The 15,283-nt window shown below is 44.1% G+C and overlaps 1 protein-coding gene across 1 annotated transcript in view; it reads left to right on the top strand.

Moving 5' to 3' along the window:
- The window catches only part of LOC142254385 (5-hydroxytryptamine receptor 3C-like), a 54,290-nt gene extending 39,457 nt beyond the window's left edge, over nt 1-14,833 (top strand). The window contains exons 7-9 of the mRNA XM_075325428.1: nt 3,651-3,845; nt 11,018-11,290; nt 14,721-14,833. Of these exons, the coding sequence (XP_075181543.1) occupies nt 3,651-3,845; nt 11,018-11,290; nt 14,721-14,833 (581 nt within the window). The remainder of the gene's footprint in view (nt 1-3,650; nt 3,846-11,017; nt 11,291-14,720) is intronic.
- The last annotated feature ends 450 nt before the right edge of the window (nt 14,834-15,283 follow it).

Genomic DNA, 15,283 nt, shown 5'->3' on the forward strand with positions numbered 1-15,283 from the left:
AGCAGCCCGGCTGCTGGCGTGGGGGCGGCACATATATAATTTAAAATGCACAAGGTAAGGGATGTGGAATTGGACATCCCGCTGATGTTGCACGCAGAGAGCGTGGCCATGAATCAGGGCAAACTGGGCCTGCAGTGGCAGCACTTCAAAAACACCATCAACTAGACCTAGGTTTCAGTCTGTTTTCAGCAGGGGATGCAGGACACCACTTTTGAAGTTAGAACAGTGCGAGCAGGTTGTGGGCTAGATGACAGATTCATCCAGTCTGTTTACGAGCACCACCTATTTTTCAACATGGAGCAATCTTATTGGCCGATAGTCTGGACCACATAATTCTCACTCTCAGTCTCCTTCCTCCCACCATGCCAGGTCTAAGGAGACAAGTGACCCCAATACCCTATTTTCCTTTCCATTTATGGCTTCTTCTGGCCTCTCACCATGCACATTTCAAGAGTTACATGCGGACATCTGTGTGTTGATGCCCAAATATTTGTGCAGCCATGGTCAGAAGCCAACAGTGGGGATCGACAATTACTGTCTCAACAGGTTGATGATGATGAGACAACGTTGCCAAGAAGTCATATTACGTGAGCAAGTCAAGAGGAGGACCAGAGTGCAGAAGTGGAAGATTAGGTGGTGGACAATGACGTCAAGGCAACCTGGGAAGGTGGCATGCAGAGGGAATACAGCGATGCAGAGGGGGAGGGAACTGCAGCACTGCAACAGGTAGAAAGAGGCAGTGGGCATACCAGAGGGAGAAGGATGGATAACTCTTCCCCAGAGCACCCACACACAGCCAGATTCCAGGCCAAGGGATTAGCTGTTCCCCAGTTGGTGCTTTTTTACAGGAAGTGCAGAAGGCAAGAAAACGGTCATTTGCAACCTTTGTCGTACCAAGGTCAGTAGGGGCCAGACCACTACCAATCTGACCACCACAAGCATGCTCAGGGACATGTCGTGCAAGCACCCAACAAGGTAGGCCAAACGCCTGGGTCCACAATATTGTCTGCAGGTGACCCTACTGTCTCTTCCATTTTGCTACATGTTGGTCAATCCACTGTCCAGGACGCAGATGCCTCTCACCCTGAACCTTTCTTTGCACATTCGTAAACACCATCAGCAACCACATCCATTTTCTTGTCCCAGCGCAGCATCCATCTATGTTTACCACAGGCCTTGGAAGGCAAGCAGAAATACCCAGACAACCAATACCCAGACAATACCCAACCTGTAAATGGCCACATTTCTAGGCTGCTTGCCCTTGAAATGTTGCCTTTCGATTTGAGAACACTGAGGCTTTCCGCAACCTTTTGGCCATGGCCGACCCTCTCTAGTCGGTCTCTTTCTGTGTGTGTCTCTTTGTCTCTGTGTCTTTCTGTCTGTGTGTCTCTTTCTGTGTGTCTCTTTCATTCTGTGTGTCTCTTTCTGTGTGTGTCTCTTTCTGTGTGTCTCTTTCTGTGTGTCTCTTTCGATGTATGTGTCTCTCTGTCTGTGTCTCTTTCTGTCTGTCTGTGTGTCTCTTTATGTCTGTATGTCTCTTTCTGTCTTTCTCTTTTTGTCTGTGTGTCTCTCTGTGTATGTCTTTCTGTGTATCTTTATGTGTGTGTGTCTCCTTATGTGTGTGTCTCTATGTGTGTGTGTCTGTTTCTGTGTGTGTGGGTCTCTGTGTCTCGTTCTCTGTCTCTATAATAACAGATCCGTTCCCAGCTCCATTGACTTTAATGTAAGCAGGTTTTTTTTTGGCGCATAACTGTAAAGCGTAGGGTTACATTTTCCCCTCAAAACATAGTCTATGATGTTCCCGGAGTCACGTGATGTAGCTCTGCAAAATGTTGTGATACAAATGAGATGGTGTGGATTCCTTTAGTGGCTATACACACAAACCTACATACAGACACACATACCTACATACACTCAGCCTTATATACATGCATACATACATACATATAAGATCAACTGCGTCCCCCCGGAGAGGGTTATAGTATCATGGTCCGTTTCATCTGGCTGCTAATAGTCAGAGAATTCCTCACTCACGGAAAGGTCAGTGCACCCTCAGTTAGAAGGGTATTGCTGGATGACCTGGGCACGAATGGGAGAGCCCCGCTCGCTAGTTGCGGTCCTTCTTACGTGTTAGCGTCCCCTGTGGGTGGGGTGAAGTGGCTCAACGGATTTTATGACCCGGTTCGTGCCAGTGTGAAGTTTTGTGAAGGAAGGGGAGGCCTAGAGGTGACAAAGTGCCCAGGTGCCAGAGATACGGACTGCTGCTAAATTATGTATGAAGAGGAAAAGATGTAAGGAACCTCTATGGGAAAAATACTGGTGACGGCGAAGTTCGGAACAAGATGATGCGGAAGATAATGAAAAATAACGTTGGCTTGTTTTGAGAAAAGGAACTTTGACTGCACTTTATTTCTTGAGAAGGTGAATGTGGTGTCACCTGAAACTGAGATGGAGTCCTCCTGTGTGTGGGGAGGTGACATGGTAGCGAAGGGTTAATGACAGGCTGTGCTGTGACCTGTTGTTTCCCCTGCATGCACGACTACTACAATCACTGCCTGTCCCATGCCCCCCCAGCACACCTTCTGAGTGAGCACAAGAAACATGCTCATCCACGAGACCTACCTTACTATCCCAATTTGTAGGGTGCGTGAGACACCACTCCTGAAGGCTGAACAGTGCAAACAGGTTGTCTTCTGGTTGGCAAATAATTCCCAGTTTAGGATTTAGAATTTTTTAACAATTGTACCAGAATTGAATGAATCGGTGTCTCATCTATGGCTCTTGTGGGCTGTATTTCCATTCCTCTTAGTCATTTTAGCTAGGACTTGCACCGAATGTATAGCCTTTCCAGTTTGGGAGTCAGAATGTTTTCAAAATTGTACTAAAATGAAATGAGTCTTTCCTCTACATCTCTTGCTGTGTGTATTTCAATCCCTCCTGGGAATTTTTGCTTTACCTTCCACTGACTGCATAGGCTTTATCAGAGAAGGAGTCTGAATATTCTTAAAATGTACACAAAATTTAGTCAGAAGCCTACCTCAACGTCTCTTGTTGCGTGTATTTCAATCCCTCCTTGGAATTCTTGCTAATCTTGCTAGTCCTTCCACTCAGGTTTTACCAGAGTAGGAGCATCTGCAGAATTTGTACATCACGTGTTGTGATGTTGTGACGCCAATCACTAATGGTACTCTGGTCCTAAGTATCTTCCATATGTGAACTGTTGATATTGGAGACTACTTTGAGGCTAAGAGCCATGGTATTCTGTGCAACATAGCCCATGCTGAAGCTAAAAGGTGGAATTACCTAAACTTACCTCCACGTAATGGCAAATTTTCAACCGAGTGGGTCCAAATCTACTGAGCTTGTCCATAGTGGGATATTTAGTAGAAGTACTGTGTAAAATTTGAAGGGTGCTTAGTGAAGTCAGGTCACAACAGATCAACATCCAGTTCAGTTGTACAGCAAAAAAAGCTAAAGAATGGAGCTGGTATAAGTGGTCCCTCACACTCCTATTTGGGTAGCTGGCAATGCACATAGCAGGCTTATGGCAGTCTTCTGTATTGAATGTGTTGACACCTTTATCTTTATTTTGACATTTGCCATTGGATAGTGATGTGTGGTTAATACAATGTTTTTTCATGTGTTAACAGGTATTTTTTGCAGTTTGATCATGGCTGCCATGGTGGTCAGTATTACTGAGTCCGTATTTACAGCCTACATTTTAACGTTGTCTGAGACTCAAACAGAAGTCCCCCATTGGGTAGAGATTGTATTTGTTAAATATCTATCAAGAATCTTATGTTACAAAGTGAACATTTCAGACACCGACCAAACGCTCCACCCAGGTGAGTTTTATGAATGGATTTCCTTGGCATTGGGCAAGATGAGAACTTCAAGTAATATTATTTAAACATTAGCAGGGACCAAGTGATCAACACACTGGTGATCCCAACCCATCCACCTGAATATAGATAAGTGGTGTCCAGTCGGTGTCTTTCCAGTAAGTACTGACGACCTAAGGGAGTCAGTGCATACATGGGTTTGTAGTCTTTTAACAAGTGAAGAGCATTGGAGATGTTCCTTTTTATATCTGTTTATTGATAAGTTTCCTTTAGCTCAGTACATGTCATTTGCTCAGTTCCTATGTTCACCATGAGTATTCTACTTCCCTACTGGCCGGCGTGTGTCCCGGTGAAGATTGACCACAAAGAAGCCATAGACGCCATTATAGTTAAAGGCGTGGTTCACCCATTTTCATTACTGACCATATCGATATTATGTTGAGAAACAAGGATTCTCTCAAATACTCTGTAGCGGAGTTTCATCGCTCGTCGCAGCCCAGCGTCACATCCGGCATCTCCTTGCTCTCTCCTTCACTAGAAACAAAGAAGCGGAGTATTCAAAGGCTGAATATACAAAACATCAATTCTTTATTGAATACAAATATTAAAAGAATCATTTTTAACAAGTATATAGTGGTGCTAATAGTGAAAAATAGGTGAAAACCCACATGTTGATGGGGAGCAAGAGGCAAAAAACCACCGTAGGAAAAGAGGGGTAGTCTGAGAGGGAACTAAATAAAGGAGCAATCATAAGTGGCTGAAAGGTAGGGAGCCTCTATTCACAGCATAATATATGTGGAATCACACAGGCCTAATCCATGTCCCATAGTCAAAGCAAAGAAGAGGCACCAAACGAGTCAGTCACATAGTATAAATAAAAGTCCCAAGACTTACACATAATAAAGGTGGTCACCAGAGCATCCCACACCAGCAAGAAATACCCTCCTACGCGCGTTTCGCGACAGAAGTTGTTGTAGCTTCTTCAGAGAAGGTGTATCGGATAATGCCGTTTAAGGACCTTAAATAGGCGGTCACATGACCGCATTGGATCTGCAAGGACCTACTTTCTGAGTTCAAGCTAATCGGATCTCCGTTCAGGCGCATGCGCACTGCGCGACAGGCATCACACGCCCCCCGGCCGTCCAATGGGAGGAGGCGCCCAGAATCCATGGTAACCTGGATGCCAAGTCATCTCCGCCCATCAGAATAGAACAGCCAGGGGGGTGGACGAGGCCAGCGGGCGGTGCGCACGGCTCACAGAGATCAGAGGGCGGAACACAGCTCCTAACCAGAGCTCGTACATCGGCCAATCAGGTTGTTTAAAACGGCGCATGCGCATAGCGCGGCGAGAATCCGCATCTGGTCCCCGACAATCCAGTGGGGGGGGACACCAAGAGCCCCCGGGCCCAGGGACTCCCAGTGTCCCCCCCCCACCTTCTAGGATGCCGGGCAAGCAGTGCGGATGAGTCACCGCGAACGCGCACAACAACCAGAGGGCGGGACAAGCTGATGGCTGGAAGGGGGTAAACAGGCCAAGAAAAAGTGGCAATAAATATCATAAATACTTTTATATCACATTCAATTACTGAAGCAGTATAAGTCATAACATAAGAAAATTCAAATAATACAATACGATCAAGGAAAAGAAAGAAAAATGAGTAATCTTCTTAAAGTGACAGTGCGTCCATTTAGTAAAGGAATCATAAATGGAAGATTTCTGGTTCAGGTGTTGATTCCAGGTCCAATAAGTAATCCATTAATAGATTTAAATATCAAGAGTCCTATAACGGTAAAAAAGATAATTTCAAAACACTGGGAAATAAAGAATGGGGGGGATAGATAAAACAAAAAAATAAGAAAATTAAATTAAAAACATTTTTAAAAGAAAAGAAAGAATGGAACAATACCAGCAATTGTCAAAGATCTCTCTAAAGGAAGGGGGCAAAGTTTAATGTCTCATTTAGGCCCTTCGGTGTCACTGTGTCTAGAATGGTAATCCATTTCATTTCCCGTTGGGCCAAGAGCTTTTTAACAATTCCCCCCTTATGCCGCAATGGATCACATCTATTCCCTTGACCTTGAATAATTTAGGGTTGCACCCGTGAACCAATTTAAAATGGCGCGGAATAGTTTTTAATTCTGCTACATTGGTCACTGTGACTGCCGCCCCAATATCCCTCACATGTTCCCTCACTCGTACCCTCAATTCTCTCGATGTCATGCCAATGTAGACTTTATTACAGTCACATGTTGCATGATAAATGACGTTCATAGTGGTACAAGAAATATATTCTTTAATTGAGAAGGTTCTAGTTCCATCACTGGCATGGAAGGAGGAACAGCGAGAGATATTCGGGCAGGAGACACAGCGGCCGCAAGGGAAACAACCTTTAATGGGTCCAGAAGAACCAAATGGATTAATAGTCATAGGTGGTATGTAATGACTTCTGACCAAATAATCCTTGAGGTTTCTGCATCGTCTTGCAGTTTTCAATGGTACCGGGGGTAGATGTGATTTTAAAGCGGAATATGATTGTAGGATTGGCCAAAATTTTGTTAGAATTCCCCTCATCTGCTGCCATTTCACATTGAATGTGGAAATGAATCTTATATTTTGTACAGACTCAGTTTCACCTCTTCTCCCGTGCAACAGATCGTTCCTAGACACTGATCTCGCTCTCTGATAGGCTTTTTTGAGAGTACGGTTACTATAACCTCTATTTTTAAACCTCATCCTCAAATCGTCTGCCTGATGTTCAAATACATTGTCCTGAGAGCAGAGTCGTCTCACCCTAAGATACTGACCAACTGGGATGGCGCGTACAGTGGAGTTGGTATGGGCAGAGGTGGCATGAAGTAAAGAGTTTACAGATGTTGGTTTTCTATGGACATCCGTCTGCAAAGCACCAAACTCATCAGCAGTAATCTTAATGTCCAAAAACTCAACTCCACTGTCGCTATGATTATATGTAAGTTTGATGTTAAAATTATTTGTATTGAGCTGGTCCATGAAAAGCCTGAGTTGAGAGATGGTACCCTGCCAGATGATCAGCAGATCATCAATGTATCTCACCCACATAGACACCATGGGGGCGGCCCATGCACCTCCATCAACGAACAAACCCCTCTCCCAGTAACCGAGAAAGAGGTTTGCGTACGAAGGCGCACAGGCCGCGCCCATAGTGGTACCCCGCCTCTGCAGATAGAATCTATCTTTGAAGACAAAGAAGTTGTGGGTGAGTACATAGTCAAGAAGTTCAAGAACCACCTCACAAATTTGTCCATCCCAGTTGCTCATACTCAGAAAGAAACGAGCTGCTCTCAGGCCATCGTCATGACTAATGCACGTATATAGGGATTCTACATCAGCCACTACCAAAAGGGTCCCCGGGTCCACATGGACCCCATCAAGCCTGTTTAAAACCTCGGTCGTGTCTCTAACGTAGGATGGAAGGGTCTCCACCAAAGGGTTTAAATAATAGTCAATGAATTGACAGATGGGACTGCATAACCCCTCCATCCCTGAGACAATGGGCCGACCGGGTGGGTTGATGGGGTCCTTGTGGACTTTGGGCAACAAGTAAAATGTTGGAATCTTAGGATATTTTACAAATAACCCATCAAAGACCCTCTTGGTAATAATCCCGTGGTCTAAGGCATCATTGAGGATGAGGTATAGTTGGGCAGAAAACGAAATCAGAGGGGAGATATCCAGTCTACTATATGTCTCTCTGTCTCTCAGCTGCCTGTGAGCCTCCCTCTCATATAGTTCAACCGGCCTGTAGAGAGCTGCAAGCAGGAGCGACGCTGGTCTGTGATGAGCGGTGAAACTCTGCCCACAGCCCAGTTACTCGGAAAGACTGCGGGCCGCCTCAGTTGACGTGACATCACCAGACATTAGAGGTCACAGAGCCCGGCGGTCACGCGAAGAGGGTGAGTGGACCGCAATAGTGCTGCTCACAGGCACTATTGGCGATGCAAGGTATTTCAGAGAAACCTTGTTTCTCAACATTATATCGATGTGGCCAGTAATGAAAAGGGGTGAACCACCTCTTTTAATTTACTGTAGTTTTGAAAGATGAACAATCATAATGGAAAATGGACATGATTCTTGCTTCTTGTTACTGTATATCTGACCATGACAGAGGGTTTATTTTAACGGACAAAGGTAGCTGCACATCTTGAAGTGATACTGTCATAATGACTGGGGCTCCTAGGCTGTCCCTCAAGCTAGGGGGACCTATGCTATATAAAAGGAAAAGTCCAGCTCACATCATTGTGACAAGCCCTTTTGTTAGGAGCACGGCCCTATGCTATCCCTAACCTCAAGCTTACTACTGATGGTCGAGAGACCTTAGTTTCCTTCCTGGCCCTGCTCCTCATCAGTTCTGATCTGATTTCCCCTCCTTCCAGGTAGGAATGGGACAGGAGTGTGATGAAACCAACAGAAAATAAAGACAGGGGAAAACTACAATAAGAGGTTCAGGAAGAAAAACAAAAGCAGGAAAGAAAATACAAAACAACTGGGGTAAACTCCACAGCCACACCAAGCAATAAGCACAACTTTCACCAGTAAGTCTGGGACATCACACCTCACAGACCAACATAGAATAAACTATAGCTGGCATGGGTGGAAGGTTTCAACCAGCATAAATAGGAGGGAAGCAGATGTGATAGGCCTCTCAACAATTTGTGACCAAAGGAGCAGGGAGACCAGCAGAGATTAACTCTTACTAGCCTGCCTATGAATCAACACATAGCAGGTTGACGACTGAGTCTGCCTGTGTTGATCCCAGACACCAGAGAAACCATTGGGCGGACTGTCAGAATCTGTCATCTGAACAGCGCCTGATGTCACCATGACAGCCGGCGAAGTTTGTGCAAAACTCCATGTGACAGATACAGATTTCTCACGCACATGTCACTCCTTGACAATACTAGCAATCCGGCTGCAGCAGCTACTTTCTCAGTTGATCTCATGAGAAAAGATTTAGATTTTCTTACTAAACATTCCCACCAGATTGGCAACTACCAGTCCACTCACTGTTACAGGATAAATAAGGGATGAAGAGCAATAAGTTGGTATAGGGAGTCTTATAGTACATGCAATGCTTTGCTGGGAATCTAAATATGCAAGTAGCCTCTTCGGAGGAGAAAAGGATAGGAACTCAAGTGTCACGTCTTGGATGTAGCAATCCTAAAAGTCAGTATGCTCTCCTTAATGGGCTTTGGCACTGTTTGATACAGACCCCAAAGCATAATAAATATAATATGTTAAAAATAAAGGGAATCATTATACTCATCTCACCGATCACCTCCCTCTGCTCCTCACTGTCTCCTGCCTGGTTCTTGTTGTATCTTCTGATCCCCACCACTCGGAGGGTTCTGCACAACATGGGAAAGGTCACAACGTACTCTGTGCCTTTGTGTATGCCTACGTACAACTGTCCCGGGCCACCCATAAAACCAGAAGTCCCAAATCCAGGGATTTCAGTTTACAAAGGATTGGAAGATGCTGTAAGGACCAGATGGGTGATGATGAGATGTGGAGGGGCTGGAGAGGTGAGCTGTAAGATAAGTATAAGGATTTTATGAGACCACGAGAAAGGTCACGTGATTGAAGACATGATCGGAAGACCAAAAACTATAAATTGATATTGGTCAATAAAGATGATTTATTTTTGTATCCATATTTTTGTAGGTCACACCCTTTTTCTATATAAGATTTGTCTTATCTTGTTGACATTGAGTTTCTATTTAAAATTCACGAGCTCTGACAAATCTATAATTTTCTCAGTTTGTCATTCTTGTATCATCATGTATCTATTCCTGCTAGCTATAACAGGTTGCATGAGTACATAGCAGAAAGTGGCTCTATTGGCAAGCTCACTCCTACTCACTCGGGCCATGACAGTTGGCAAAGCTTGTGCAAAACTCCATGTAACTTTTATCTCTGTTTTGATGAAAGTTCAGCTTTGATGTGGTCATAAATTAGACTACAGAACTTTAGGAGAAGAGAAAAATGGGTAACAGACCCTACCGTAGTAAGGATTTGGCTGATAAGGCTGGGTTCATATCAGGATTTAGAATTCCACTTTCCTGTTCCATATTAGGTAGAGAAAATGGAATTCATGCCAAGGATGGACCCATCACATGGTGTCTACAAGGGTTTCCAGTGTCTCTGGCATTTTGTTATAAAAATATAATGCAGCATGATCAATTTTTTGAATCTCTGACAGATGTAGACCTTGAAAAAACTGAGGACCAAGCCTTTTCTATCAGTTGCTATACCTAGAATCTGTAGAAGCTTAAAGCGCACCAATCACCAGGATTTTCCTTTATAACCTAAAGCCAGTGCTATACTGGCACTATCAGGCTGATTCTATGCATACCTTTAGTTGTCAGCTAAGATGTATAGGTTTTGAAAAACAGACAAGTAAAGTTTGTAAAATGAGCAGCTTTTTGATTGGCAGCAGCTGCCGATCAGCTGATAGCTGTAGTGGGTTTTGATAGTGATTCCCACCCCCTTGCCTGTTGTTCCTACCCTATCTTTTATTTATGCTAATTCCATTATATAAGCATTTTACTAATGGTTGTGGCTAGAAGGATATCATACCCATGTGACTAGAAGGGGCGGGGTCTCAGCAAACAGAAAAATAAGCTTGCTTCCTGGTATCAGCTATGTTGGCTGAGGCCCTGTCCCTTCTGGTCACATGGGTATGACGTCAGCAAGCTCCTTCTAGCCAAAACCATTAGTAAAACACTTCTATAATGGAATTAACATAAATAAAAGACAGGGGGAGGAACAACAGGCATGGGGGTGGGAATCACTATCAAAATGCAACCCAACAATCAAAAAGCTGTTCATTTTACAAACTGTACTTGCTTGTGTTTCAAAAACCATACATCCAATCTCACAACTAAAGGTATGTCTAGAATCAGCCTGATAGTACCAGTATTGCACTGCCTTTAGGTTATATAGGAAAATCCTGGTGGTTGGTGCATTTTAACGTATCAAAATTAATAATGGAATGCCAATCTGACTGTTGGTTTGGATCTGAATTAAGCCGACAGGACGATGAAACACATTAGATTTAGCACAGAGGGTCTTAAATGTTCATATTAAGGAATAATGTAACAATAAGTCTTATTTTCTACTTTTTTTATTATATCAGATGCATATAATAAGACGGTAGAAGCAAAGTTCAAGTTTCTGCTGGAGAAGATAGAGTCGGCAACTGCAAATGAGGAAACCGAGGAAGTGATACAACTGAAGAACTTATTGCTAATTAAAATAAACATTCAAAAGTTAATAGATGCCAACAAGAAACATCAAAGAGACAAGACAGCATGGAGCATTACCGCCCGGGTTATAGACCTCTTGTTTTTCATACTATATATACTTTATATAACAGGTGTATGTATCTTTGTTATTGTCAGTTGGGCAAGTAAGGATCCTTAAAACAGTCTAATCGTAAAAAACTTTATTCTCTGGTTATCTTATTTGGAATTTCTGTTAATTGAAGCCTTTCATAACTTCACCACCCTTTAAATAGTATAACATAACTCATAAATAACATAATGTATTGTTTGATCTCCACTGTAACTTCAATGGTAATGTACCATCTTAGACTGGATTTTTTGGATCACTTGACGGATCTTTTTCCTATAGACTAATAGTTATATGTTGCATATAAAGATATTTCATTTTCTTGAAGGTCACTGTTATTTTACGTTGTGTACAAGCTTAATGGTTACAGTCTTTAGATGAGGCACAAAGCTTGGTGGTTGCCCTTAAACTTGACAGCACAGTCTTCTGAATAGCAGAACAGAAACAATGTTACGATTGCACCAATTTAACACGGACCTTGGTTGAGGCCAACAGTTACACTTCTTTCGAGAGTGTTTTATTACACAGCATAACACTAATTTAGTAAGGGGGTAAATACGGGTGCTTGCAGTGCACCCCTTAAAAGGAACCAACCAGCAGGTTTTTCCCATATAAAATAAAGGCAGTGACATATTGGCGCTAGGATGCGGATTTAAATCATACCTTCACTTTAGAGGATGGATGTTTCATAAATTACATCATTGGTGCAGTGGTTTGAGCAGCGGGGTGGTACTATGTGGGTCAGTTCTTGGGCAAATATTCCTCCCTTGTGTGCTTAGCTGGCCATTATATAAATTTCTTCGCTCCGTTGCTGACATTATAGTTATGGCCGATGCATGTGCAGGAGAATCTTGAAGTATTATGGAATCAGTGCATGCGCATACCACTATCTCAGACACCATTTTCTTGAAGACACTGTCCTCCTGCTTCTGACTTGTTGAATTCTCATGCTGTGGGCTATTGTTACCGCGCATGTTCCTGCATTGTTGATGAGGGCAGAGGATGCATGCGCACATGCGCCATCAATGCTCTAGCATTCATCAAGTCAGAAACAGGACTACAGGGTTTTCAATTAAGTTGCGCTGGAGATAGCGCATGTGCATACTGCTATTTCCGGCGCTATTTTAATGAAGACACTGTCCTCTTGCTTCTGACTTGTCGAATCCTTATGCCGTGGGCTATTGTGATGTTGCACTCTTCCGCAGTGTTGAAGAGGGCAGAGGATGCAAGCACATATTAATAGGTATGGTAGGGTAGAAATTTACATAATGGCCAACCAAGCAGAAAGGGAAGGAATTTTTACACAAGACCTGACCCACATAGCACAGCCCCAATATTCAAGCCACTGCCTGTGTAGCGCCCCACAGGGCAGGCGTGTTAACATACTCGTTGCTGGGTCAGGGTGCAGATCCTTTTGGGTCATCATGGGGTGGCCTGCTCGGTTCCGTTGCCCCGAGGCGTACAGGAGGAAGGATAGGAGAGTGTCAGGGAGGATGGAGGTAGTAGTTGGAGTTTAGGAAAGTCTTTTAAGGTGATTGTGACACTACCTGTGGTACACAGCCAGGAATGGGGGCCGCCGCTGCAAAGTCTCTCACTGGGGTAGATGTTAGGTGCAGCCGGGATGGTGTCACTCCCCACAGGCGGAGCAGGATTACCCTGGGAGGATGATGGAGGACAGTGGTGGTGGTAGTCCCTGTTGGCGCCGACTGCTGGCGCCGGGTTAAAGAGAGGCAGAGACAGGGGCAGCAGCTCCAGGTGTTTTTACTCACAAGTCTTTCAAGTGCTGCCCAGGGTACCGTTCTCTGCCATGATGGGCTGCAGCCGATCCTGGAACCGTGAAAGGTCAAGTCTGGTGTGTGTGTCAGCCAGTGAGCCCTTCGCTCCTTTGGTGTGCTAAGTATCGGACCTTCGTGGCGTGAAGCAGTTGAGGGTCCCGGTGTCAGTAAAGTGGTCCGTTCTGTATGCTGATAGCGTGATTCCATTATGGGGCCGGTCCTCAACCCCAGATCCTATATGCTATTTGCTGCAGACTCATGGGACGGATCTAGTGGCTTTTCATAGTCATTCCCCGCGACCCTTGCAGAGTTGGTAGACAACATGAAGTATATCTGGCCTAGGATTCTGTATCCTGACAGCACCAGTCCTGTGGAAGCAGCTGCCCTGCTTCACACTAGTCACTATGTTGAATGCCTTGGCCCAGAGAGCTGTGCGTGGCACGTCCGCTCTGCTCTGTGTCTGAAGCTAAACTCCCTCTAGTGGTCGTGTTGCGTGTTCTGAGCTGTTGCCCCCAGCTGCTGCCACCGACTGGTTCACTACTCCCACTAGGTCAACCTGCTCTTCCCACTGTGCTCCTGACTCCCCCTAGTGGTTGTTTCTCCCTGACCCTGGGATTTGGGAAGCCCCTGGTGCGGTGGCGTCCTGTAAACCCACCGCTGTAGTGACCCCCTACTGTGATCCGACCCATGCCTGGTCCTCATTGGGGAGGGCAACCCAATGAATGTATGTGTGTGTATATGTAAACCGGCCTCGACCTTCCTTGGTCCCAGGATGAGTACTACATCATAATGGGGAGCAGTACCCTATGCCACACCTGCACCAATGGTGTAATTTCAGAAGCTTTGATGAAGGATTTTTCTCCAATCAAGCATCCAATCTCTAAACTGTAGATGTGGTTTGAATCAGCATCCTAGCGCCAGTATGGCACTTCCTGTACTTTCTATGTGAAAAACCTGCTGGTTGGTTCCCTTTAAACACTATTATGCACGATACAGTTTAATAATCCCGGAGGTCTCCTAAAGCAGAATCAATAACTGTAGTGTTCTGTGGTGATCTACATTCCATTCAGAAGCAGCACTGAATTTTATGGTAGCTGTATGACTATCTAAAAATCTAAAACTGGATTAATAAGTCACCAGACACAATATTTGGAAAGTTGGCACCAAAGACACATACCATATGCAAAATGGAAATCCTCACTGGAGCACTTACTGTAAATACATGCTTTAAGGTGTAACTAAATGTTTAAACAGTGTTTTATCAAACCAAATGGCAGAAGCACCAGGCTTATCCTCAAATACATGCAGAATGGTATATTGACTCATGCTCGGACTGGCCCACAGTGGAAGCGGAGAATCCCTGGGTAGGCCCCCTTTAAGGAAGAATCCACTTACAACGCAACATGACCAAAAGATGGCACAGTTCAACGGATTCACCATGTACAGAGAAAAGCAACATTTCATCATTTAGTTAATAAATTACCTAGTTCATTACTATATAGAAGCAGAGGTAAATTTGTGAATGAGGGTAATGTAAGATTAGCATGTAGATGAACAGCTGGCCCCCAGTGTCAATGTTATTGGTGGACCCTTGTCACCCCAGTCCAACACTTTATAGACCTTTCAACTCTCTATTGAGCCAGTCAACACTTCTAGACAGAGGCTATCGAAAAAACTTATTTTATATTTTTTTTTCTAATATTACATATACAGCTTTTCCTTCTATATCAGGAACAACATCTAAAGACTTGAGGACCAACAGGTCTCACCATGTGACTGCAGGTTCTAATCACACATACCGTATGAATTACCATATTGTGAATTAAAGGAAACTGACAGGTCCCCCGTGCCTCCAGAACCACCAACAGTTGTGTCTGCTTTCTAACAATCCCTTTATTACATTGCACACATAGAAGGATCACCACGCACACATCACCAGGCCCTGATGGCATTCACCCTCGGGTATTAAGGGAGTTAAGTAATGTGATAGACAGGCCTCTATTCCTTTTATTTAAAGACTCTATAGAAACTGGGTCTGTTCCACTGGATTGGCGGCTAGCAAATGTGGTACCAATATTCAAAAAAGGGTGCAAAAGGGAACCTGGAAACTATAGGCCGGTAAGCTTAACATCTGTTGTGGGTAAAATGTTTGAAGGGTTTTTAAGGGATACTATTATGGAATGTCTCAATGTTAATAACTGTTTAACTCCATATCAACATGGATTTATGAAGGATCGCTCCTGTCAAACTAACCTGATCAGCTTCTATGAGGATGT

The sequence above is a fragment of the Anomaloglossus baeobatrachus genome, chromosome 10 (assembly GCF_048569485.1).
Source record: "Anomaloglossus baeobatrachus isolate aAnoBae1 chromosome 10, aAnoBae1.hap1, whole genome shotgun sequence".
Lineage (NCBI taxonomy): Eukaryota > Metazoa > Chordata > Amphibia > Anura > Aromobatidae > Anomaloglossus > Anomaloglossus baeobatrachus.